Here is a 25,396-nt window from a genome sequence, read left to right as displayed (position 1 = left end):
ACTGTTGGTATTGGGCTCTGTTGACTAATGAGTTTGCCGACCACTGCTTTAGTGTGTCCCTAGCAAAGAGAAGGACTCCTTAAAAAACACAAAACCTGCAGACTGTTGTCACACCTGAAATAAGTCAGATATGCCGTCGTGACCCGGGTTTCAGATGGGCTCCTAAGTTCATGTTTTAGACTTTGTTGGACTCAGAATCCAGACGAGATCCACGCGGCGTGATGGGTTCAAACGTCTTTTCCTCTGAACGTTCCTCTTCACTTTTCTGTTGTCGTTATTCTTGCGGATGATCCGTGGAAGGAGCCACGCTGCTTGTCGGGTGTGTTTCCCACGATCTGAAATTCGCTAATTGCATCCCTGTGGTGTCATTCAGCGTGTCCCTCTGTCCTTCGGATTTCCGGTCAGCTGGTAGTTCACCTGCAGGCTTGACCATTTACTCCACTTATTTCTGCAAGAGTCCTTCCAAAGAGAGATGGTGGGTCCTCCCCGGCCCCCCCCCCCCCCAGACATGGGCCGTCTGGTTGTCCCTTGTGATGTTGGGCCCTGAGGTGCCGTGCTGAGTCCCGCCCGTCAGCAAACGGTGGCTCCGTCCTATGTGGCTCCTCCTTCGTGTTGCTGGATTCCTCCTCTGCGGAGACTGCCCGGTTACCCACTGGTCCAGTTCCTACGGGGAAGGCGGGATAAAGGCACCCTGTTTTTCCCTTTAGTTACCAGTTGTCCGAATGATGAGTTAGGTCCTCCGCTTCCATCGCCGAGTTAGATCCTTGCGTTAGATCAGCAGGAAATGGTTTGAGTAATCCATTTGTAAAGGGCTCAACCACTTAGAAAACTCAGATAACCAAAACGATGCGTCCACTGAGAGCCAGCGGCGTTGAGCACGTGTCGTAGGGATTAGCCCCCCACCCCCGGCTCGGCCTTTGGAGAGAGAGGCGGTTCCCTCCCGCTGTGCCGGTAGGACTGAGCCCCAGAGGTTGGGACCTGCCCTGCGCATGGAGCCAGTTCGTGGAAGACCCAGAGGCTGCACCCAGGCAGGTCCAGCGACAAAGGCTGTGTGCTCGCGTCACGTCTAGAATCCAGGCCTCCCTGACCGCGTGCCCGAGGTGCAGCCTCAGGAGGCGGCTGGCTGCATGTTTGCCCGATTGTCGGGACTTTGGGAAAGGCCCAGTCCCGTCTTTCCCAGAGGCCTTTCGGGGATCTGTCCATCTGCCCTCCCAGTGCAGAGCTCATGAGCTGTCTGGCCACCGTGCTCCTCCCAGGGCCTTTATTGGGTCTCCTCACTGCCTACGCTGTTATCAAGACATAGGTATCGTGTCTCTGTGCTGGCATGGTGCCAGGCCTAACGTAGGCAATAAAGTCTGCCTGAATGAATGAATGAGTGACTGAGTGAAAATAATAATAATACTAATAATAATAATATGAGCAAAATAAATAGACATGACTCTCATCATTTGCATTTAGACCTTCTTGCTGATCTGGCTGTAAATTCCTCAAAAGCAGAAATTCTCTGTCTTCTGTGAGGCTGACACGGGGCAACAAATAGAGGCACAGAGAAGTTAAGAGACTCACCTAAAGTCACACAGCCAGCAAGTAGCGGAGCGGGGACTTGAGCGAGGTGGCCGGCTCCAGCCTCCTGCTGGTGTGGAGCCCCTGTGTCTCTGGTGTTAGAAAATTTGTTCAACATTCCCAGGTATGCCCAAGTCTCCCGCCGCTGGCAGGGCTGGGAGCTGGAGGACAGGTGACACCTCGCCCCTGGGTGGACGGGAGCAGCCACATGTGGAGACATAAGCCAGCACCTCGCCAGCTGTTTGCTCTACGGCGAAACAGCCCTGGGCTCCTCAGGCCCAGTGCAGGGCACAGCCCAGGAGCCGGGCCGGAGGGAGGCCCCGCGCAGACGTAGGCCCTCTACACCTCTGAGCCTTCCTGCCGCGGTCCCTCCGCCCAGCCCACGGCTCAGGGCGGTCTCTGAGCAGCCCTGCCAGAGCGGTCAGCTGCTTCTCCCAACTCCCAGGTTAGCCACGCTCGGGCGATGCGGAACTGAATGCGGTTCCCCGAACACACCGGTTCCGCACGCACCCCAGCTCTGTGAACGCCACCCCCTCTCCTGCGATGACCCCCAGACTCCACTTGCCAAGCCTGGCAGCTCAGATCCTCCCTCGTGGAGACCTCCTCTGTACCCTGTCCTCGCCTCCACGGTGGCCCCTTTGAAATGCTTCTACACATATTTATCGAGCATCTTCTATGTGCCAGACCATGGTCTCAGTGCTGTGTGCCTAGCAGGAGACAAAAGGAGCAAAATCCGGCCTAACGGGTTTGGCTCAGTGGATAGAGTGTTGGCCTGCGGACTCAAGGGTCCCAGGTTCGATTCCGGTCAAGGGCATGTACCTTGGTTGCGGGCACATCCCCAGTAGGAGGTGTGCAGGAGGTAGCTGATCGATGTTTCTCTCTCATCGATGTTTCTCACTCTCTTTCCCTCTCCCTTCCTCTCTAAAAAAAAAAAATCAGTAAAATATATTTTTTTAAAAATAGCAAAATCCCCACCTGGCTAGACAGTAACCAACTAAATGCAGAAGATACATGATGTCAGGTGGAAAAGAGCCTTAGAAACAAAGGATGGAGGGAAAGGAGTCAGTGCTGGGAGGTCAGGTACCAGCAGATTTAGAGATGAGGAGACACAGTAAAGGCCTCTCCAAAAAGGTGACAGTGAATGGAGCCCTGAAGGAGGCAGGGGAATGAGCCATGCGCTGGGGTGGAGTCGGGCATTCCAGGCAGAGTGGGTGGTTTGTGCAAAGGCCCTGGGGCACTTGAGGGAAGTACTTACTTTGCTGTTTCAGAAATCCCTTCCTTTCCCAGCAGACCGTTTCCTCTGCTTCTGTGTCTCTCAACCCAACACAGCAGCACATCTTGGGAAACACGGGAAGGATGCTCCAGTGAGCCGACGGCTGAGAGCCCTGGGAAACGGGAGCTCATTCCTGGGGAGGGTTCTGTCTCGGGAAACCACTGGCTCAGAATCACGGGCTGCGCAGGAAGCAGGATTCACTCTTGAGTCCAGGAAAAGGGCTGAGAGCACGCCCTTGGTCCTTCTGGATAAGTCCCAAGTCCTTCAGGCTACCTCTACCCAGATGCCCCAGAGTCAGCCACACCCCGGGGGGGGGGGGGGAGTTCTTGGGGAAGAGGATTTACCTAAATTTGCCTTGTCAGGGGTCTGTGATTTGAATCCAGACCAGTCTCTGATTCATTTGTGAGCAAGTGACTAACTTTCTGAGCCTCAGTTTCCACATCTGTGAAGTGGGACTGTAGGTTCTCACCCCGCCCGCCTCGCAGGCTCCTAGGAGGGACTGGGGTGGTGTTTTGTAAAACAGCGCTCCACGGCCCAGGTGAGGTTGGTTTATTGCTGCTGCTGTGGGTTTGGTCCAGTCCCATCACTTGTCTCCATGTCAGTCCGTCTCCAGGCCAAGTCTCCGATCATCCGGCCGAGCTCTGCTGGATTAACTTTTAAAGGCGGGGTCCTCCCAGCACGCTGGGACAGAGACCCAGAAATTCAGCTCTCTGTTTCTTGGGGGGGAGGGGGGCCCTTGCTGGCTACCAGGGAGCTCCCGAGCATTTGTCCCTGTCAGGAAAGCTGTTCTCCCGGGAAAGGTCTTAGCATGTGTCCCTTACTCAGAGGGAAGCCGCTGACAATTCTGCAGGGACAGTCGGGCAGTCAGTTTGTGACCAGCCCTTCCCATCCCCATCCCCCTACCCCCACCCCCACCCCTGTCAGATTCCTGCCCCTTAGCTTTTCCTGGCTCTGGTTACATTTTTTTTCTTGGGTCATGAGAAATAAGCTCTGAAGGTGCTTTTTCTATGGTGGGTCCTTGGCTGTATGATTTAACCTCTCTGTCAATCAGTTTTCCCATCTGTAAAATGGGAGTGATGATTGTTAATAATAATAGCACCTTCTTTATGCAAATTAAAAAGTTTTGGGGGGAAATAATAGTACCTTCTTCATAGGGGGTGTCTGTAAGGATTAATAATACAGTAAGTACTTAGAATGCTGCTGATACACAATAAGCATTATATGCCTCTTCATATATTTTTAGGTTTATATGAAGTGGATGGGCTGTGGTGTCTGGGAGTGGGTGGCATTCCCTTGCTACAGTTCTACATTTTGCATGTCTTTAACCTGAAGTCAAAACTTCTGGGTAAGGGTAATGCCTTACGCAGTGGTCGGCAAACTCATTAGTCAACAGAGCGGCAAACGGCGGCTCGCGAGCCGCATGTGGCTCACGAGCCGAAGTTTGCCAACCACTGCCCTAACCCGTTTGGCTCAGTGGATAGAGCGTCGGCCTGAGGACTGAAAGGTCCCAGGTTCGATTCCAGTCAAGGGCATGTACCTTGGTTGCGGGCACATCCCCAGTAGGAGGTTTGCAGGAGGCAGCTGATCGATGTTTCTCTCTCACTGATGTTTCTAACTCTCTATCCTTCTCCCTCTCCCTTCCTCTCTGTAAAAAAATCAATAAAATATATTTAAAAAATAAAACCTGTCTATCTTGTTGACCAGACTCTCAGCAGCTGCTCAGTGCCCAGCACACAGTCAGCCTGCAGTTGAGTTAACTATAAGGCCTAATAGCAAAATCCTGCTCATCTCGTTCTTGACCCACCAGGTGATGTTTTAAAGCAACCTTTGCAGATACCGTGATCTCATTGGTTTTGCATAATTGAATGTAAACTCTTAGTATGCTGGGGGGGACCCCAGTACCACCCCTATAAACCATTCCCATCAGCCTGCCTCTGGGGTGTGATGAATGGAGCTGCCCCGCAGAGTAGTAAGTTCTCCATCCGTGGAGGCGTGCAGATTTTTACATACGCTACTTCCCTTGGTCTCCAAGGACCCCATGGGGTCTTTGAGATCCTCCCCTCTGACCCCCCTGCCTTTCCCCCATCTGCTAACTCCCTTTACCCTTCCTATTTCCTGGCAACCCTTTGAGCTTTTTTTCCAATAATACAAACCAAAGTCCATCTGAAAAGCCTAAGTATGTACGTCTGCTCACACATACATTTTCACAGTCTGAGAGTTTATCAGTCCTGCATGTATATTTAGTGACAGGCCTGGCTAATCTTTCATCTAATGACACTCACTCACATTTAAATGTACAATCACCAGTATACCTGGGCATGGCGGTCTACGTAGTGTATAGCGCTCTTAAGTACAGTGCGCTTCCAGGCTCGCCAACTGAAGGGGTGGTGCAGGTGGCTCGGGGCCTGGCCCGGGTGGCAGCGAGAACCTGCCATTTGCCAGGGATGGCGGTGGCCGGGGACTCCAGTGTTTGGCGGCACTGCCGGAGCACGGGATCGTGGGATTTGCTGCAGGTCACACCTCCAGGGTGTGGCAAGGCCGGGTTAGAGCCCACACCGTCAGCTCCGGGGTCTGCACCGTGCGGCTCTGAGGCCGTCTCCTGAGCCGCCCTGGGAAGCGCCTGATGAGCCACAGTCGCCGCCTGTGTCCCCCCTTGAACAGCCAGCCCTGCTGGGTCTCTGTTGGAGACCAGGCCCCACATCCCTGGGTGCTCTGGGCAGCTTCCCGAGGGTTCCAAGCATCTGAGGACCGTCTTGAGGGCATGGCACCAAGACCCAGAGAGGACGCGGGCGTCCCCAAGGCCACGCGTCACACCGGCTTGCACCCTGGTGTCCCGCCTCCCCGGCTCCCACCCACTGCCTTCCCAACTCCTCCTCTTCCCCTGGGGCCAAGCCAGCGCCATCATGGTGCCTGGGAATGACCTCACTCACCAACAGGAGCCTTTAAAAATAGTCCACATTGTGTGGGGCGTGGGGCTGTGGCTGATGCTTCTTTTCCAGAAATCTCCGTCTCCTCCCCGGTCTGGGGAATGTCAGTGGCCTGGCCCATCCCCTGCCACTGTTTGTAGTGGTGATTCGGAGGAAGGAGGACTTTTCCTGGACTCGCCCTCAGAGGCTGGAAAACAAACTCCCCCCCCCCCCCCCACCCACCCACCCCGCTCCCGGCTGGCCGGCCCCCTCATTTCCCAGGGGAGGAAGTGGGCCCGGCTCCCTGGGCGGCCACGCGGGCCTTCCAGGTGAGCTCTGAGGGATCCGGAGCTGAGGATGGGCCACAGTGACAGCAGCCCCACCCCCATCAGGACATGCACAGCTGGCAAAGGACCCCCCTGCCCCCGCGGCTCCTCTTACACTGTATCTTCAGGGGTCTGCTCCCCTCCTGGCCCTCCCTCTTCCAGCTGAGGTTCTTCCTGTGGGAGCTGCTGGGCATCTCTGCTGGAGGCAGAGCCTCTCCAGACGGTTGGTAAAGGCGTTCATCCACCCCTCCTGCCATCACCCCTGCCCAGGCCCCAGACGCCCGTGCACCCAGTGGTCTTGTGGCCTCTGCTCAGACTCCCCCTGCCGGGTGCCCATTTCCTCTCAAGACTGCCCGGTCCCCCTGAGAGGACTGACTGTGTGAGCCAGTTGCTTAGAAGGGACGCCTCGGCAGACAGTCATCGCCAGGCGCAGTTGAGGGCTTTGGCGCTCATTTCACGCTCGCCACAGTAGAATGGAGTAGAAACTGTCACCCCCGCTTTACACAGGAGGGAAAGGGCACAGAGAGGTTAAGGGTCACACAGCCGGTGAATGGTGGGGCCGGGCTTTGAACCCAGGTCTCTGTCTGCAGAGCCTGGTCCCCCAATCATGTCTGAGCCCAGATCTCTCCCCTGTTCCCTCTTCCGTGGACACCCGCTTGCTCCCATCAGCGGTCCAGCACCCATAAGAGACCCACAGACATGGTTGGCTGGTAAGATTGATGGCCAATATTGAAAAATAAGAAGACATTTAAGACATAAAAATTAAAATAGTTTAGCATTTGGGTTGTTGGAGGACTAGTCGGGGACTCACTTTGAGACACATTAAGTTGGAGATGCTGTCAGATGCCCAGCAGAGCTGGGCTCTGAGGTGAAGGTCAGGGGCGAGGGCCAGGCTGGAGACCGCCAGCTGGGAGGCATCAGCACGCAGCTGGATTTAAAGCTAGGAGGCTGGCCCTGGCTGGTGTGGCTCAGTTGACTGGGCATTGTCCTGTGCACTGAAAGGTGCTGGGTTCGATTCCCCGTCAGGGCACATGTGTGGGCTCAATCCCCAGAGGGGAGCTTGCAGGAGGCAACCAATCAATGTTTCTCTCTTGCTCTCCCTCTCTCTCTAAAAATCAATTTTAAAACATCTTTTAAAAAATAGAAGCTAGGAGGCTGGACAAGCCCAGCAAGGAACAGTGGGAAAGAAGGACGGAGACAGCTAATGCTTAGAGTCAGCTGTGAGCAGAGGTCAGCAAAGAGAACCGCACGAGATGGGAGAAAAAAACAGGCGAGAGGGGCCGGGAGGGCAAGAGAAGGTGTCACCTGTGCGGATGGAACTCGACAGGCGAGGACTGCAGGGTCACAGCCCAGAGGTTGTCGGTGACCTGGAGCACGTGATGGAGAAATCAGAACAGTGCCAGAGAGGATGGGAGGAGAGAGATGGAGGCACAAGGGCACACATTCCTCCTATGCGTTTTTGCTCCAAAAAGAAGAGAAAGAAATGGAATGAGAGCTGGAGAGGGAAACGGGATAGAACGGCGGTTTTCTGCTAAAGATGCAAGAGAGAATTGCTTGTTTGTGTGACATTGGGGAAAACCCAGTGGAGGCTTTAGTCATTCATTTGCGAGTCAGTCATTCAGCGTTTACTGAGGACTTACTATGTACCAGTCTCTGGTCTAGATGCTGCATATACAGTAGTGAACAAGGCAGGCCAGGTCCCTACCCTAAAAGCTTATGTTGCTGGTCAGGGATGACCTTTAAAATCCTACCTAATAATAGAGTAATATGCAAATTGACCGTACCTTCGCTTCACCCACAAGCCACGCTCACCAGCCACGCCCACCTGGAAACCATCCTATGGGAGGCTTTTCCGGCCTTGGGCACCAGCGGGAAGCCTGCGATGGATCGCAGGCAACTGTGGGTCCGTTCCTGCGAGGGCGTCTGCTTCTGTGGTGGATTGCAGGGAGCTGGGGTCCCCTGCCCAATGGGCGGTGTCTGCAATCAGGGAGCTGGAGGTCCCCTTCCCAGGCCTAAAGCTTTGGCCAGAGGCTTTAGGCCTGGGCAGGGCACAGCCGGTGATTGGTGTGAACTATAGAGGAAACACCTTTTCTGACTGCACATTGGCTAAGCTTCCTGTATGCCACTGGTAATATTCTCAGTAACTTGGGTAATAAGAATCCAAAAAGGTGATCTAGGGTTTTTCCACCACACTTCTGGAGAAAAAAATGAAGGTCCGCTGCTGGAAGGCTAAGAAATGTCATATCCTGCCCTAGCCAGTTTGGCTCAGTGGATAATGCCTCGGCCTGCCGACTGCAGGGTCTGGGTTCAATTCTGATCAAGGGCATGTACCTAGGTTGCAGGCTCCTCCCTGGCCGGGGCCCAGATCAGGGCTCATGCAGGAGGCAACCAATCAAAGTGTTCCTCTCACTTTGATGTTTCTCTCTGTCTTTCCCTTTCTCTTCCACATTCTCTAAAAGTCAATAGAAACATATCCTTAGACGAGGATAAAAAAAAAAAAAAGAACAAAATGCATATCCTATGAAAGACACATCTTGAAAATGCCTAAAGAAAGTTGTCATTTTTTCTTGGTGAAGGGACTGGGGTTGTGTTGATGAAAACTCCTTGGTGGCTGTGGTGACTGGCAGTGGCTGCAACAGCAGGGTGATGGGGCTGGTGCCTTCCCCTGACCAGCCTGTTTGCCTCCCACAAAGGGAGGCCAGACTGCGGCTTAGGCCCGCTTCCCGTGGGGATCGGGCCTAAGCCATCAGTAGGACATCCCCTGAGGGCTCCCAGTATGTGAGAGGGGGCATGTTGGGCTGAGGGACCCCCTACCACCAGTGCACAAATTTCGTGCACCGGGCCCCTAGTATGTAAATAAACCCAGTGGTCCTTCATGTGCCTTTGACCCAGTTGAGAAAGATCATCTGCTCTCTCACCATTAAGCATGCAGGTTGGAGTTTGCTTACCACGATGTGAATGCACTGGTTTTTTTACCAGTTGAGAGAATTGCTTCTCGCTTTTGGTTAAATGGAGTTGACCTTGGTTCCATGGAGTGCAGTGATGTTTAGCACAGCATTGACCAGATAAGACTCTCAGCTAGCCAATCTGTACTTCCCTCCCTTTCTGTGGCAGACATCTCCAATCAACCCAGGTTCCTCTAGTGCTTAGTTGATTAGTCATGTCTGCATGGCCACAGGATTGAAAAATGAGAACCTGCGTTCCTGGTATTTGCCTTTCCTACCCTAGCCAGGAGGTTGGAAAGGTCAGGCTGCCTAACTTTCTAGGCTGCACTTGGAGAGAGCCGCAGTGGGGATTCTGGAAAGATCATGGGCTTGAATGTCAAAGGACTGGCATCGAGTGCCAGATCCGCCACTTGCTGGCCATGTGAGCGGTCAACCCACTTTACCAGATGGTGAGAAGAAAAGGGAGTTTCCATTTGTGAGGAGCAGAGCCGCCCCAGGTCAGACCCGCGGCCACCCAGCCACATCCACGGCCACCCAGGCTCTGTGGGTGCAGTGTTCTCAGCTGCCCCTGGTGGCTGCCGCTTGTCCAAATGCGTGGTAGGCTTCTCTCTTACCCGAGTGCCACCTAATGGGGCAAGAGCCTGCTTATTAACCTTTGTGAAGTAGGTTGAACTCTAACCTGTTCTTAACTCACCTTGCTCAGCTTCCAAACAGAAAAGCAACAAAAACAAACTGATACAGGCCCATCCCGGGGCCATAAGTCTGTGGGCGTTGAACGTGCCTCCTTGGGCCTCTCCTCCCATTCCGGCCTGCCGGGTCGGTCAAGTCAACCTGTATATTCTGAGGCCTCCTGAGGCCTGAGGTCAGGCCTGGGAGCCTGGGGAGTGGGAAGATCGGAAGAAACGATAACATGGAACGATCCCCTGCTGCATTGAGGTGCTGGGTGATGTCTCAGGGGGCCTTGACCGCTAGGGAACTTGCTCAGAGGAGCCCCGTGCAGTGTCTCAGGCCCTCCAGCTGGTGATGGGCAGAGGCTGGACTGGAGTCCAGGGCTCTGTGTGCCTGAAGGTGTGTCTCTCTGAACTTCCCTCCTCCCCAAGTGCTCGAGGTCTGCACCTGCTAGTTCACTCGAGATGTGCAAGTCTGTTCTGTGCCAAGCAGAAATGACTGTACTGTCAGTCCCCATTTTACAGATGAGGAGACTGAGGCTTTGATAGGCAGACTCCAGAACCAGTGCTTTTAATTTTAAAGCCAGCTGTGTTGGCCTAAGATTCAGGAGACCTGTGCTGACTCTCTGTGTGATACTAGATACTCTCTTTCCCTCTCTTGGCCTCAGTTTCCCCGCCTGTAAAGAGAAGGTGAGCTGGAAGACCATTTCGGTGAGTTTTTATTCCGAGTGGTTTGCCAGGCCTTTCCGGCTCCCACCTTCCCACCCCTCCTTTCCCAGAGTCTGTAGATGCTGAAGGCTTAACTGGTCAGGAACGTTGACTGGAAGAGAAAGGGCGGCCCCCTACTGGCAGATGCTAGGATTGTCATACTTGGGCTGAGGCCTACCCCTCCCCACCTCTGAGTCTAGGTTTGTCTGGGATCCACCAGGCTGGAAATGTTTACAAGGGCTCTTAGCCTGGGACCATCCTGGACCAGCCTGCGGACTTCTGAGCCCAGACTAATGGGAGATCTGACCGAGTGGAAGGAGGCTGTGTCCGGGGCTGGCTGAGGATCCTGCAAGCAAGAGGGGGTGACTACACACACACACACACACACACACACACACACACACACAGGAACAGCGTCTCGTGGCGGGAGTGACGGTGGGAGTTCTGGGCCATCCCTGGCTGTGAGGGCCGATGCAGGTTCTGTGTGGTGGCTGTGTGCATGTTGCTGTGTGCTGCTCGTGGCCGTGTGCTTTCGTGGAGGCGATGGAGGAGTGGAAGGGGCTCAAGGTCAGAGTCCGGGATGCAAGTCCAGGTCCACTGCTTGGGCCGTGTGGGTCTCGATGAGTGAGGGACCCCTCTGTGCCTCATTTTCCTCCTCCGTAAGGCAGGCGCAGCCCCACCCCCAGCACCAGCTCCAAGGAGCAGGTGAGGCTGACCGGGCTGTGCGGAGGTCGGTGGTTGGGGGTTGGAGGCAGCAGAGCAGCCGGGTAGCAGGCTGGGTGGGTCCTGGGGCCAGGTGGGCGCTGCCACTCACCACCTGGCCGGGTCCCTTAATCTCCATGGGTGCCACTTCCTTGTCTGTCGCGTGGAAGGAATTAGTAAGGTGGTTGTGAGAATTCAGCGACCAAACTCCACAAGAGGCTTGAAAAGCATCTGGCACGTGGGGATCGTCTTAATGGCTAGGAATCTGAGGCCTGGGAGGTAAGTGACAGCTCAGGGACTCAGAGCCGGGACCGACCCAGCACCCCTGACCCCAGGCCGATGCTCATCCCCCCACCCATCGACATGTTGGGGGGGGGGGCAGTCATCGAAGTGGAGTATCCTAGGGCCTCAGAACCCAAAGGAAGTTCTGAGTCCAGCACATTCACACTGAGGGGAAACTGAGGCTGAGAGAGGGGAAGGCGAGAACCTAGTCCCCGTTCCCCAGCGAGGTTCTCACGCAGGCACTGCCCGGAGGGAAGGAGAAACCCCTCGAGCTCTAAAAGCAGCCTGCAAAACCCCTCTTTCCAGGCGCCCAGGCCCCAAAGTTCAGAGTTTACCTGTTCTGTTCTCCTCGCGAATCGGCTGTGGCCTCCTTACCTGGGCCTGGGGGCGGGGGGGGCGGGGGGTCAGTGCAGAGACCTCCCTGCTCTCCGGTCCCCACCCGCCTTGGCGTTGGCAGAAGTGCTGGTGCCGCTCCACGCTGCCCCCCATCTGGCGACACTCCTGCGGCAAGGCCCCCTCAGAAGCTTGAGGAAGGTGACATCCCCAAGAAGCACCGTCGACGTGGGGCTGCAGCTGGGCCCTGATTCCACCCTCATCTCAGGCCTGCATCCCGCCTCCTCCCAGTTAGAGAAATAGGCCCTCCGCACACGCCCTCCCTCCACCTCAGAGTCCCCGCACGCCCAGGAGCCAGGCTGGCCTCCTTCCGTGACCCTGCAGGGCCCGCCAGGCGTGACATCACCCGTCACCATGGCAGTGGTTCCACCGGCCTGGCTGCTGGAATGGGACACGCCTGGGCGAAGCCGATGGCTGGGAAGGTGAGCGGAGGCCGGTCATGCCTCGCAGACCTCAGCAAGTGTGAGGACTGTTTGGAGAACATCAAAAACAGCTTGAAAGGAGAAATAAGAGCATCCCTGTGACGAAGGAAGGAAGGAGGCATGTTGCTATGTGGTGATCATGGCTGCGTGCATGTCATTGTGTGGTGCTCATGGCCGTGTGCATGTCACTGTGTGGTGCTCATGGCCGTGTGCATGTCACTGTGTGGTACTCATGGCTGTGTGCATGTCACTGTGTGGTGCTCATGGCCGTGTGCATGTCACTGTGTGGTGCTCATGGCTGTGTGCATGTCACTGGTGCTCATGGCTGTGTGCATGTCACTGTGTGGTGCTCATGCTCATGGCTGTGTGCATGTCACTCTGTGGTGCTCATGCTCATGGCCGTGTGCATGTCACTGTGTGGTGCTCATGGCTGTGTGCATGTCACTGTGTGGTGCTCATGCTCATGGCCGTGTGCATGTCACTGTGTGGTGCTCATGGCTGTGTGCATGTCACTGTGTGGTGCTCATGCTCATGGCCGTGTGCATGTCACTGTGTGGTGCTCATGGCCGTGTGCATGTCACTGTGTGGTGCTCATGGCCGTGTGCATGTCACTGTGTGGTGCTCATGCTCATGGCTGTGTGCATGTCACTGTGTGGTGCTCATGGCCGTGTACATGTCACTGTGTGGTGCTCATGCTCATGGCTGTGTGCATGTCACTGTGTGGTGCTCATGGCCGTGTACATGTCACTGTGTGGTGCTCATGCTCATGGCTGTGTGCATGTCACTGTGGTGCTCATGGCTGAGTGCATGTCGCTGAGGTCATTTCTTGGGGGGTTCCCTGCCAAACCTTGTTTCTTAAGTAGTTACAATGGCAGCGCCGTCTGTAGCAAGACCCCATGTGATGGAGGCGACAGCGACGTCGTTCTAGCTCCGTGGGGACCACACCCCCCTCCCCACCCCCGGTGCAGGGTCCCCGTGCTCCCAGGTCCTGCTCCTCTGCGTGCAGTTTCTCGAGCAGGTGGTGGACACGTGGCTTCTGACAAGCAGGCGGGGGCACCGCGCCTTCTTTGTTCCCACCGTGGTCCCAGAGGCGCCTTATCCGCGTTGGCAGGTGATCTTCCCTTGGCGCTCGTGCCCAGAGGCCCAGCGCTCGTGTTTCTCGTCCTCAGCCGGGCAGGCTGCAGCCCAGCGGTGGGCAGAGCCCAGAGCGGAGAGCGTGTGGGAAGGAACCTCAGCGCAGCCCTTTGTGGTGGGGGTGGTGGCGCTTCCCACGCCCGCCTGAGTCGGGAGTGCGCTGGGCTGCATGTAACGGGAAATCCCATAGATTCTCCTGTTCTCATGGATTCTGGCCTGGGTGAAGCACCAGCAGCCCAGGCTCCTTCTGTCTGTCCCCCCTCCGGTTTCAGCCTGTGTCTCCATCCTGGTGCTCCATGACACATCCGTGCTCCCAGCAGGAAGGCAATGCGGGGAGGCACGCTGTGACTTTTTTCTGTAAAGAGCGCAGCAGACCGCCCAGCCGACGTCTGTGTGCATCTCAGTGGCCAGAACTGTGGCACGTGCGCCTCCAGCTGCAGGGAGTTTGGGGAGCTGTGCTGTGACTGGGCACAAGCAAACACGGGGTTCTCTGGGAAGAAGGAGGGTAGGCGGAGACTCGGGTCATCCATGCACATAGGCGTTTGTCTCCTCCGTCAGATCTGCCACCACCCGAAAGAGGGGGGCCCTGTCTTGCTCGACCCTGTCCCCTCCAGGCATGGAGCCTGGCACACAGGAGGTGCTTAACCAATAGTGGGGGGACCTCCCGCTCTCGTCTGAGGGAGGCTACTAATCTGAAGGCAGAGGTCTGGCCCTTGCTCTCAGGGAGCCCCCAGTCGTAGCCCCCACCCCCACCCCACCCCCCGCGGAGGCCACCAGCGCAGGCATGTGCTCGGGTCAGCCCTCTTCCGTGGCGGGACAGCAGCACACGGCCCCTGCGGCGCGTGCACGGTGTGCGGGGTTGGGGCAGTGGGCGGTCCACGGAGGCCGCGGCGTCACGCCCTCCACGGCCACTGGGCAAAAGGGAAGGAAGGCCCAGCGGGTGGTGAGGGGGAGATCCCCTCCCGAAGCTCCAGTCTCGAGAGCTCAGTCAGGTTCTCACCCAGATGAGGCTGAGGGAGGTACATCAGAGCCCGGGGGTTCATTTCCAACCAGAGGGCAGAGGGGTGACCCCCAGGGGAGCCCAGAGGCCTGCTCGGTAGCCGCTTCTCTCCACCGGCGCTGAGAGCCCACCCAAGTCTCCCGGGAAGCCACGGGGTCACTTCGCTTGGGTCAGTGGCCTCCCCTGGTGCTTCCCTCTGGTTTTCACACCCCACCGGCCACAGGCTCCCCAGGCCTTGGCTCCCTCACACTGGGGACCACCCAGTTCAGATAGACGTGTAATCAAAGACGTGCCCCCCTCGTTGGATCCATGAAACTGAGAGGCGACAGTAGGGACTCTAGCAGACAGGCCTGGGTTCAAATCCTGAGAGTGCCACGGAGTGACCTGGGAGCTTGGGAGAGAAGCTGCATGTCCCTGGACCCCGGTTCCTCATCTGTTAAAAAGAGGATCAATGCCCTAGCCGGTTTGGCTCAGTGGATAGAGCCTCGGCCTGCGGACTGAAGGGTCCCGGGTTCAATTCTGGTCAAGGTCACATGTCCAGGTGGCGGGCTTGATCCCCAGTAGGGGACGTGCAGGGGGCAGCTGATGGATGATTCTCTCTCATCATTGATGTTTCTCTCCCTCTCCCTTGCTCTCTGAAATCAATAAAAATATATATTTAAAAGGGGGTGGGGGGTCGAAATAGGGTCCCTTCTCAGCGTTTGGGGCTGGCAGACAACTAGGATCCCAGGACTCACACGCTCTTCTGTCCCCCAGCCATGAAAGCCGACCGGAAGCGCCTGAAGGGCGAGAAGACGGACCTGGTGAGCCAGATGCAGCAGCTGTATGCCACGCTGGAGAGCCGCGAGGAGCAGCTGCGGGACTTCATCCGGAACTACGAGCAGCACCGCAAGGTCAGGGTCCCCCCTCTGCCCCCCTCCCCCCCCCACTCCCCAGACACCAGCTCTCCCCACCCCGGGCACGGGGCGGCCTCTCCGATCCCCCTTGGGAGGGACTCTGCTCATGTCACCTGTGCCCCCTGGAGAGGCCTCCGACGTGGCTAGCCCGGCCCAGGCACTGAGCGGGAGCAGGCACAGCCCTTAGCCGAGGGCTCTGTGGCGTCGGGGCAAACAAACATAGACAGGCTGGCTGAGGTGGTGACGGTGGGGGCTCGGGAGACAGGCTGGCCTCGGTTCAGATCCTGGCTCCCGTGTGTGTGTCCTTGGGCATCTCGGCCTTTCTGAGCCTCCGTTTCCTCACCTGCCAAACGGTGAACGTGGTGCAGACTCTGGAGCTGTGTGAGGCCCGTCTGTGATGGTGAGCGCCCGGGGCACAGGACGCACCCAGTGAGGGTTAGCTCTGCGTCTGACTCATGACACCATAGTAAGTGTGTGAACAGAGAGCCGGGAACACTGGGAGGCAGCAGGGGACTCGGCTGGCAGGGAGACCGTCTTGGAAGGCGTCACAGAGGAAGTGGCTGGGAGTTGGGCTCTGTGGGATGAGTAGGAGTTTGTGATCAGCTACCTGAGGAACTGGGTTCACCGATTATGGGCGGCGGGGTTGTTAGATGAGGCAGGATGGCCGCCTCTCGGTGGTCCCGGGCCACGGAGAAACCTGGAGGTTAGCTCTTGACTTGGAGAACGGGAAGGCCGTGGCCGGGAGGCTGGGCAGGGCCCCCTGTGGGGACCTTCCTCTGGGGAAGGACGCCTGCCGTCCTGACCTTGGCTCTTGGCAACAGAGGTCGGGCCCCTGATTCCGCCGTGTGTTCCTTGCCTGCTAACTTGGCTCCGAACGTCACAGCGGAGCTCCTGCGAGGGGCCCAGCCCGGAGCCGGCCCGGGTGCCTGGCCGAGAACTGTGCCGAGGGGTCCAGCTTCTGTCAGCGGGGGCTGTGACCCTGTGGGGTGGTGGCAGGGCCCATGGCAGCCACGGGGACTGGGCTGCCGGTGTCTCCTTCTCTGTCCCCGTTTCCCTGTCACATACATGCTACCCAACGACAAAACAAAGCCTCGGGCCCACTATGGACCCTACCGTCTGTCGGACTCTGTTTAAATGTTTCCCTCACATGAATTCAATCTTTATACCAATTCTTTGAAACAAATAGTATTGACCCCTTCCCCCCTATTTTTCAAAAATATTTTATTATTGATTCCAGAGAGGAAGGGCGAAGGAGAGAGTGAGATAGAAACATCAGTGATGAGAGTGAAACATCGATTGGCTGCCTCCTGCATGTCCCACACAGGGGATCGAGCCTGCAACCTGGGCAGGTGCCTTGAAAGGGAATCGAACCGTGGCCTCCTGGTTCCTAGGCTGACACTCAACCACTGAGCCCCGCCCCGCCCCCCTATTTTAAATACAGAGAAACCGAGACTGGACGAAGTCAGACAACTGACCCCCCGTGACAAACATTTGCTCAGTTTGCCATTGAAAAATACTTCCTGAGCCTCTACCAAGGGACTGTGTCTGTGCCCATCTCCCAGTAGTTTGTGGCATGGCTGGGATTCGAACCCAGGGCTTTCCCACTGCAGAGCCTTCTGTGGTTGGGGGTCAGGGCCCCTCAGGGTCTGTCTGGGCCATGAGAAGGCCCTGCACTCCCATGGTGACACCCTGCCCCCTCACCCCCCTACCCTCCTGCAGGAGAGCGAGGATGCCGTCAAAGCTCTGGCCAAGGAGAAGGACCTGCTGGAGCGGGAGAAGTGGGAGCTCCGGCGCCAAGCCAAGGAGGCCACGGACCACGCCACGGCACTGCGCTCCCAGCTGGACCTCAAGGACAACCGGATGAAGGAGCTGGAGGCTGAGCTGGCCATGGTGAGCCCCTCGCCTCCCTGCCCTGCCTTCACACACCCAGGGCGGTGGGACTTGTGCTGGGAGACAGGGCGCAGAGAATCCTGGAGTGGAGTGGGGGAAGGCAGAGCGGGACCCAGGAGGGGGCGGGGCTGGGGGCGGGGTCTGTGATGATTGGCATCTTCTTCCCATATCAACCCCTGAGCCTGGGGAGTCTCTCACCCACCTGCCTGGGCCTGGGGCCTGGGGTACTGGGAGACCATCCACTCTTCCGCTCTCGCCAGGCTACTATAAAAATAAAAGCCCATTTTAAAAAATATATATTTGTTTAGGAAAACATTTGGGAGGAAATACACAAAAAAAAATTAACAATGGTACCCACCTCTGGGTTCTAGGATTACAAGTGGGTTTTATTTTCCTGAGAGTGTGTGTGTGTGTGTGTGTGTGTTATTTTCATCTATAGTGAGAATGTCTTATTTGGGTCGTCAAGGGGAAAAGTGTTACTTTTTTCTAATCCAAAACAAACCTTCAAAATACATCCAAAAACTGTTTTCTGCAGTGACCCACAGCCTGCACGTGGGAACAGAGAGCCAGGGTGTGTCCGGGCCTGGCCGGAAAACGCGGCCCAGAGCCCTGGAGTTCTGCTCTGCCTGCTCCTGTGTGACCCTGGGCCGCGCACTGAACTTCTCTGGGCCTCCGTGCCCTGTATCTGGAACTGGGTGGGGCTGAGGGTCTTCCACCCACCCTGTCTGCCCCTCCAGGTGGCTGGGAAACACTAGGGAGCCCCGAGGGGTGGGGAGGCCTGCCTGGCTCCACGTTAGCCTGCAGAGCACTGATGCATGCTGACGGTGTGGTTACAGCCGTGGGTCCTGGGTTCGAATCCAGCCCCCGTCACTTTCTAGCTGTGTGACCTTGTGCAGGACCCGTCTCCTCTCTGAGCCTCAGTTTCATCAAGTCTAAGTAGGGGTAACTGCCTGTGTCTCCTGGGAGGATTTCAATGAAATTATGCCAGGGAAGTGCTTAGTACGGATTGATGATATGAGACGAAGGTTTTCTACGGTCACTTCCGTCTGGACCGCCCTGGTCAGGATCCATGGGTCCCTCCTGGGACCCTCTCAGCCCCTACCTACCTCCTGGGTCTCCTTGTCCGATGCTGACCCCTAGTGGTGAGAACTGCCCAGACCCCGAGGAAGCTGCAGCTGTCAGTCCCCTTTGCGGGTGGAGGTGGGGTCCGCGGTGCTGGTGCCTCTGCTGCCTGCCTGTCCTCCCAGGTCTACACAGGGCCTGTGGACAGACAGACATGTCTTCCTTGCCTGGGAGCACTGGCCTCAAGCATCCTGGGGAATTCCGGGGTCTTCCAGGGCTGCCTGCACCAGGCGGGGTGGTCCAGCTCCCCTCCCGCAGGGCGAGACCGGAGGGGAGGTGCCTTCCTGCATGTACACCTTTGCGTCCTCGGGTTACAAGCCGCAGAAAGCCGCTCTAGCTTGTTTAAGCGCACGGGCATGCATTGGGGAAGTCAGGAGCTCACAGGCCCAGGGTGCGTGCAGGTTTATTTTATTTTTTTTATTGATTTCAGAGAGGACAGAAGAGGGAGAGAGAGATAGAAACAAACATCAGTGATGAGAGAGAATCCTTGATCGGCTGCCTCCTGCACGTCCCCAGCTGGGAACGAAGCCTGCAACCCGGGCGTGTGCCCGGACCTGGAATCAAACTATGATCTCCCTGTTCATAGATCGGTGCTCGACCACTGAGCCATGCCAGCCGGGCAGGCACGCAGGTTTTAATGAGACTTCACGCCCACCTGCAGCTCCCGTCTCTGTCGCAGCTGTGCCCCAGGCTTAACGGTCGTGGGCGGGCTGTTTGGCAGAGGATCCTGCGCTCCAGAATTCCGAGGTTGACCGCTCCCTCCTCGGGACCGGCCTGGGGGACCCCCTGCAGCAGCCAGGGAGCAGGGATGCCGAGCTGCCTGCCGAATTAGAAGGGGCCATTCCAAGTCCCCGGCAGGGCAGGCTCCGCCCGGGGGAAGAAAGCCGGCGGGGGCTGGAGAGCGGCCCTGCCCGGCCTCTCTCTGCGGTGCCGTAACGGGCAGCTGGGCTTCCCGTGTGTGTGTGTGTGTGTGTGTGTGTGTGTGTGTGTGTGTCTGGGAATGCTGCAAGAGGGCGAGCGGAGGGTTAACTGCACAGAAGGCAGACCCCCCCGGGTGCTCATGCTCCCCCTGAGTCCACCTTCGGGGCAGCCAAGATAGATTGGGCGGGAGGGAGGGAGCGGGCAGCTGCCAGGACGCAGAATCCGGACGCACATGCACCTGGCGGGGAAGCAGATGCGGTGCCGAGTGCCGTGTAGGGGCCCAGGAGACGGGAGTCGGCGTGAAGCGGGGCTGCTGCAGGCATACGGCGGCTCTGAGCCACGCCGGCCTCGCTCGCTCCTGCGGCAGAGGGATTGCTCCTTGTCCTGGTCTGCGTCACCTATGCCCGTTTTCCTGTCCCCGCGGAGGGTGGGCACCGTGGAGCCCATAAGGGGCTCGCAGTCAGACCCCCAGGCTTGGATCCCAGCGTGGATGCTGTGCCTGCTGTGCACTCTTGGAGAAGTCACTGAACCTCTCTGAGCCTCTGGTTTCTCCTCGGTCAAGCACAGATAACGGCACACGCCCTCCTTGAGACCCAGGCTGTCACGCCGAGCACATGAAGGTTTCCTAAGCGAGGGAGGAGGTGATTACCTGGCTTGGGGGTGGGGCTGACCCCCTCAACCTGACCTCCCTCTGCCATATAGGTTTATATTCCCCAGGGGCTGGTGGTGGAAGGGAAGTGATTTCACAGGCTCCTGGGGTGTCTGAGCTGGAGAGAACCCTAAAGATCGCGTGGTCCAGGCTTTCCATTATACAGATGTGGAAACTGAGGCTCAGAGAGGGCAGTGACTTATCTGAAATAGCACAGCTGGTTCGCATGATGAGGCTCTGTCAGGCTTTAGGCCAAAGGTGGTCCATTTATGGGCTGGCATCTCCGCTCTGCCAGACGGAGCCTGAGGCCTTGGGCAAGGTATGGGAGGTTCTGGAGCGGGAGAGAGGAGGTGACGTCTTTCATTTCATCGGTGTTCATGGTAGGGGCAAAGCCAGCACTCACGGTGGCTGTGCCATCTGTAATGACACCCTGGGCATCGGATTCACGGGCGAGCTCAGCACCAACCCCTCGGGCCCCTCCGAGTGTCCCCTCTGCCCTGTGTGAGCCGGGGGAGCCAGCCGGGAAGCGGAAATTGCCCGTGATGAAAAGAACATGCATTAATACATTGCTAATACGTGCCCTTTTCCTCCCCCAAATAATGTGCTGTTGTTTCTAATAAAACCCCACATATCCCGGGGGGAGGTGACCGAAAGCTGACAGACCTCAGTCCCCGCCTGAAGAAAGGACGAGCTGTCCGACTACCCACCGCCCTGACCCGGCCCACTCTGTCCCTGGGCTTCCCCGTGTCCCATGCACCCCACCCCGTACCCACCCCGTGGCCCTGAGAGCCGGGGAGGAGTGGCCGGCCCGCCTGCATGTGCTGCACCTTGTGAAGGGAGGTCACAGGTTGAATTTGGGAGGAGCTAAGGTGATGGAAGCCAAAACACCATCTTCTTACAATGTCCTTCACGTCCCAGCCAGTCCTCAGAGAACCCAGAAGAACGGGTGGTGTGTGTGTGTGTGTGTGTGTGTGTGTGTGTGTGTGTGTGTGTGTGTCCGTCCGTCCGTCCGTCCGTCCCTCTTTCTCTCCATATTGCTGGTCTCGCCTGGGTGTCAGGATGTAAGGTATAACCAGGCGAGGCCTGCCTCCAGGTGCCTGGCTTACTGACTGGCACTCAGGCAGCCGGAGATGCCCTCCGGGTCCAGAGGCCAGCTCGCGGTTTTCTCATGGTGGCGGCGGTGGCCAAGCAGCCGGCCACGCGGTCACATCGTTCTCTCTTGTTTCCTGGCTCTTTCTCCAGGCCAAGCAGTCCTTAGCCACGCTGACCAAGGACGTCCCCAAGCGGCATTCCCTCGCCATGCCGGGCGAGACGGTGCTGAACGGCAACCAGGAGTGGGTGGTGCAGGCGGACCTGCCGCTGACCGCAGCCATCCGGCAGAGCCAGCAGACTCTCTACCACTCGCACCCCCCGCACCCTGCAGACCGGCAAGGTGAGCCCTGGCGGTCCTCTGACCCAGGGGGGAGGCAGTCTCTCCATTCCACTGTAGCTGCTTAGGGGAGTGTGGGGCCCCAGGCTCAGATGACTGAGGTCCCTGGGAGCTCCGCCTCTCCCTCTCCCTCGCTCTGGTTAAGAGGGGGCCTGATCGGATCCAGAGGCTGTGATGGGAGATTCTTTCTGGAAACGGCTCTGTGCTGAGCTGTGGGGCTTGGAATAGAGGGCGGAGAGCTGGGCAGGTGTCTTCTCTGCAGCTCAGTGTTCTCCTGGGTATAGCGGGGGGTTGGTGCCATCCCCTGCCAGGCAGTCAAGGTGAGGCCGTTCTCTCCATCCCTCACTCATCAGCTGTCCCTGCTTTCCAGCGGTCAGGGTGAGCCCTTGCCACTCCCGGCAGCCTTCCGTCATCTCCGACGCATCTGCCGCCGAAGGCGACCGGTCCTCCACGCCCAGCGACATCAACTCCCCTCGACACCGGACGCACTCCCTCTGCAACGTAAGGCCAGCAGCCGCGGGGCCTGGGCCTGGGCCCGGGCCCCGCCCGGAAACCGCTGGGGCGGGCGGAGGGCTGAACACGTCCTCGCTCTTTCCTCTCGTCCACCCAGGGAGCACCCTCGGAGGCATTTCCTGTTCTGTTCTTTCCTTTTGCGAGAAGAGATGGATGTGGGGAGAGAAAGAAAGGAGGCCCATTTGCTCCTTGTGTCCGGGAGGGCGAGGAAAATCCAGAGGAAGGAAGGCCGGCCTGGGTCGGCCGTGGGGTCTGTGCAGCCCGGGGTCCCCTCTGGTGGGCTGGGTGAGACCGCGGGCCTCTCCTCCCAGACCTCAGCCTTCCCAGCGCGCTGCCCGTCCCGGCAGGGCCGGCTCTCCGTCTTCATCCGGGAATGAGCCCCAGTGTTTTGACTCCCAGGAGCCTGGCGCCTTTTGCCTCTGGAGAGGCGTCATGAATTTGTTCTAAGTTGGTTGGCTCTGCCTATGTAATCAAGCACTGTTGGATTGCATATTGGGTGCCAGCTACCCAGAGGCACACGTCCCTAGCCACCGACCTCTCGATGACTAGTAGGGCGACAGACGGGCTCCCAAGGAGTGAGAGGGCGAAGGAAGGTGGGTCAGGTGTCTGAGGACCGGACGCCGCCCTGTCTAGGCTCCAACATGACACACTGGGGTCGGGGGTCGGGGGTCGGGGCCCCTCTTCATTCCTGGTCCATCACGCGGTTGGCGATAACGGGGCTCCCCTGCCACGCCGTGAAGACAGAGACACAATAGCCTGGGCCTTCACATGCGTGGGCAGGCTTTCTCAAAACCTCAGCCCATGGTGCTTGATTAACCAGCGAGATAGGTAATAAAAAAGAAATGAGGTGAATAGAGTGGGGAAGGAAGACAAAAGAACCATCACTTGCCGGCGACATGATTATCTTCCTGGGAATAACCTTGAAAAGCCATTAGAACTAATAATAAGCGAGTACATAACGGTGCTGGTTGAAAATCAATTTATAAAAATCAGTGCCCTTTCTATATACAAGTAATCATAATGGAAACATTTTTTTTTCTATCTGCAATAACAATGAAAAGTGCTTATAAAAATAGCTAAGGCTCAACTCAAGTTGCTGCGTGGGCGGCAGGATTGCTGGCCCGGGGCCCTATTCAGCCCACATTGTCGTGGGGAGAAGGTCGCCTGCAGGCCTGGGGCCCACGAGGGGCTGGGATTCTTTTCTCTGGGGCTTTATGAAAGGAAGCCTTGTGTTCTCTTGTCCCCAGGAGAGCACCTTGCTGACAGAGCCAAGGTAAAGAAGGTGGACCACTACTAGTGGACATCTGTTCTCTGGTTCGGAGGGGCCACTGTGACGTTGTACTCACAGCCAGCATCTTACAGCGCACCCAGAACCTTCTGGTGTCTGTGCACAGCCCCAAGGAGAAGCCTTTGCGGGGGCCTTTCTTTTTTTTGTCTCCCCTTGATGGGCCTGTAGTGGCCCTGACGGCCAAAATGCCGTTGGGAAATCCCGTCTGCAGAAAGGGTTCTCTAAAAGCCTCTTGAATTGCCTTGGCACAGGCCTCGCCTTTCGCCCAGCTTGGCCCTGGCACATTTATTTCCAAGTTCACCTCCCACCAAGCCCTGCAGCCGGGATTCAGGCCTTTCAGTGGGCACCGGCCTCATTCTCTTCTCCCCATACATTTGGCAAAGGTGGCCAGCCCTACCCACAGTAAACCTGTTTTGGGCGCCTACCGTGAGTTCTCTTTGTGCACCTTGAGATAGGACTAAAGACTAAACTACCATTTGTTCCATACCCGCCCGCCCTCAACCACCTTCATGCCACATATCAACAGATGTGCACACAGGTAAGCCAGGAAGAGCCTGAACATAGCTCCAGGGAACCCTTTCTTCTCAGGCATTTGGCCTGACAGCAGCAAGAACAGCCCAGTCTGGACTGAGGACCCCCACCCCCCACGTCCCCTCGGGCTCTGGCCATTAATTTAGAGCAGAGGTGGCATCTGAGCACAGGGAGGTTGGACAAAGTTGACGGACTGCAGGTGACGCGGACTTTGTTTCTTCATGGGCACTTTGCCTGCAATTCTGGAAACCACCACCAGGGGACTCTCTGGTAATGACGTTTATGATCCCAATGACCCGTTTGCGCCCAGGCAGGACAGACTGATTCTGGGATGTGGTGAAGGCTTTTGCGCGTCCACTTGTGTACACCATCCGAAGGAGAACTGGCCCAGGAGGAACCAGACTGTCCCGAATGTGTATTGTCGTTCTGCTTTTAATTAACTCGATGCTGCTGGACTGTCTGGAGCCTGTGAATCTGTAAATCAGGCTGATGAGTCCTGCCCTCCCACAAAATAAGAGATTTGTGTTTGTGGAGGAGTTAGAGGTTGCAGTTTCCTGAGTCTTCCTGTTCCAAAATTTCTTATTTTTGTCCTTTGTTTTCTATAAAATTCTATTTCTTTAGTAAAAGCACCAAGTATAATCAACCTCCAGTTCTAACACAATGGACCCATCGGGACAGGAACTTAGAAGCCTTTGAGTAACTGATTTGTTGGTCAGAGGGTATTGGGGGTCAAGAACAGGCAGAGGAGCACCCCGGGGCCTCGGGCTAGGCGCCCTGATCCAGACAGCCTCTCAGTGAGCCCCAGGCCCTCCCCACTGAGCCCTGCGGGAGTGCCTGCTTCAGGGGGGAGGGTGGGTGCCCCACCTAGAGGCAAGGTGGTCCCTAAGGGGTGGCTTCCTTTCACGGACCCCCTCTGCTCTCCTGTGTCCTGTGTCTCTGCTGTTTCATCTTTCTCTTCTCCTTTGGCTACAGGGCGACAGTCCCGGCCCGGTTCAGAAGAACCTGCACAGCCCCATTGTACAGGTGGGTGTGCCTGCCCCGGGTTCCTGGGCCCTCCCCTCTCCCCAGCCTGCCCATGCCGTCTCCCTTGTTCCCCTGGGCCCTTGGCATCCCCCCTTCCATCCCGGGGCACCCAAAGCAGAGAGCCGTTAAGGAGTCACATGTGGATCGGGGCCTGAGTCAGGCTGCCCACCTGGGTCTGCCCTTCCGTGCCCTCCCTGGACCTGTAAACCTGCTAAGTGCATCACACATCCTCCATCCAGTGGCCCTGGAAGTGTCTTCTCTTGGCAGCCAAAGTCTGATGAGCCAAGCCATGAGCTCCTGGGGCCCCTCCTTGCAGGAAACTTTTATTCATTTTTAACATTTCAATATTCTACCATCAGGGTGAGGAGGGAGGAAAATGACATGAATGTGAGGGTCCGAGGGGTCTCTAGGATCAGTTCTCTAGCCCCAGGGTTCGCACATGCTGGTCTGTGCAAGTCCCATCGGGGTCCCCGGGGAAGTGTTTCAAACGTGGATTCCTGGGCCCTTCACCCCGGAGAGTTGGATCCACCACGTGTGGGTTGGGCCTGGAATACAGGGAACATTTTTTTAGGAACCATTAGTCTAGGCCAGTGGTCAGCAAACTCATTAGTCAACAGAGCCAAATATCAACAGTACAATGATTGAAATCGCTTTTGAGAGCCAAATTTTTTAAACTTAAACTTCTTCTAACGCCACTTCTTCAAAATAAGACTCGCCCAGGCCGTGGTATTTTGTGGAAGAGCCACACTCAAGGGGCCAAAGAGCCGCATGTGGCTCGCGAGCCACAGTTTGCCTCTCGAGCCACATGCGGC

The 25,396-nt window shown here is 57.1% G+C and overlaps 1 protein-coding gene across 2 annotated transcripts in view; it reads left to right on the top strand.

Moving 5' to 3' along the window:
• The window catches only part of KAZN (kazrin, periplakin interacting protein), a 340,583-nt gene that overhangs the window by 284,626 nt on the left and 30,561 nt on the right, over positions 1-25,396 (top strand). For both annotated transcript variants that reach the window (XM_079777753.1, XM_079777754.1), the window contains exons 3-7: positions 15,079-15,215; positions 16,938-17,108; positions 21,043-21,232; positions 21,600-21,730; positions 24,534-24,584. In XM_079777753.1, the coding sequence (XP_079633879.1) occupies positions 15,079-15,215; positions 16,938-17,108; positions 21,043-21,232; positions 21,600-21,730; positions 24,534-24,584 (680 nt within the window). The remainder of the gene's footprint in view (positions 1-15,078; positions 15,216-16,937; positions 17,109-21,042; positions 21,233-21,599; positions 21,731-24,533; positions 24,585-25,396) is intronic.

This window comes from Cnephaeus nilssonii, assembly GCF_951640355.1.
Source record: "Cnephaeus nilssonii genome assembly, chromosome: 7".
Classification (NCBI taxonomy): domain Eukaryota; kingdom Metazoa; phylum Chordata; class Mammalia; order Chiroptera; family Vespertilionidae; genus Cnephaeus; species Cnephaeus nilssonii.
This window is presented reverse-complemented; position numbering and strand designations above follow the sequence as displayed.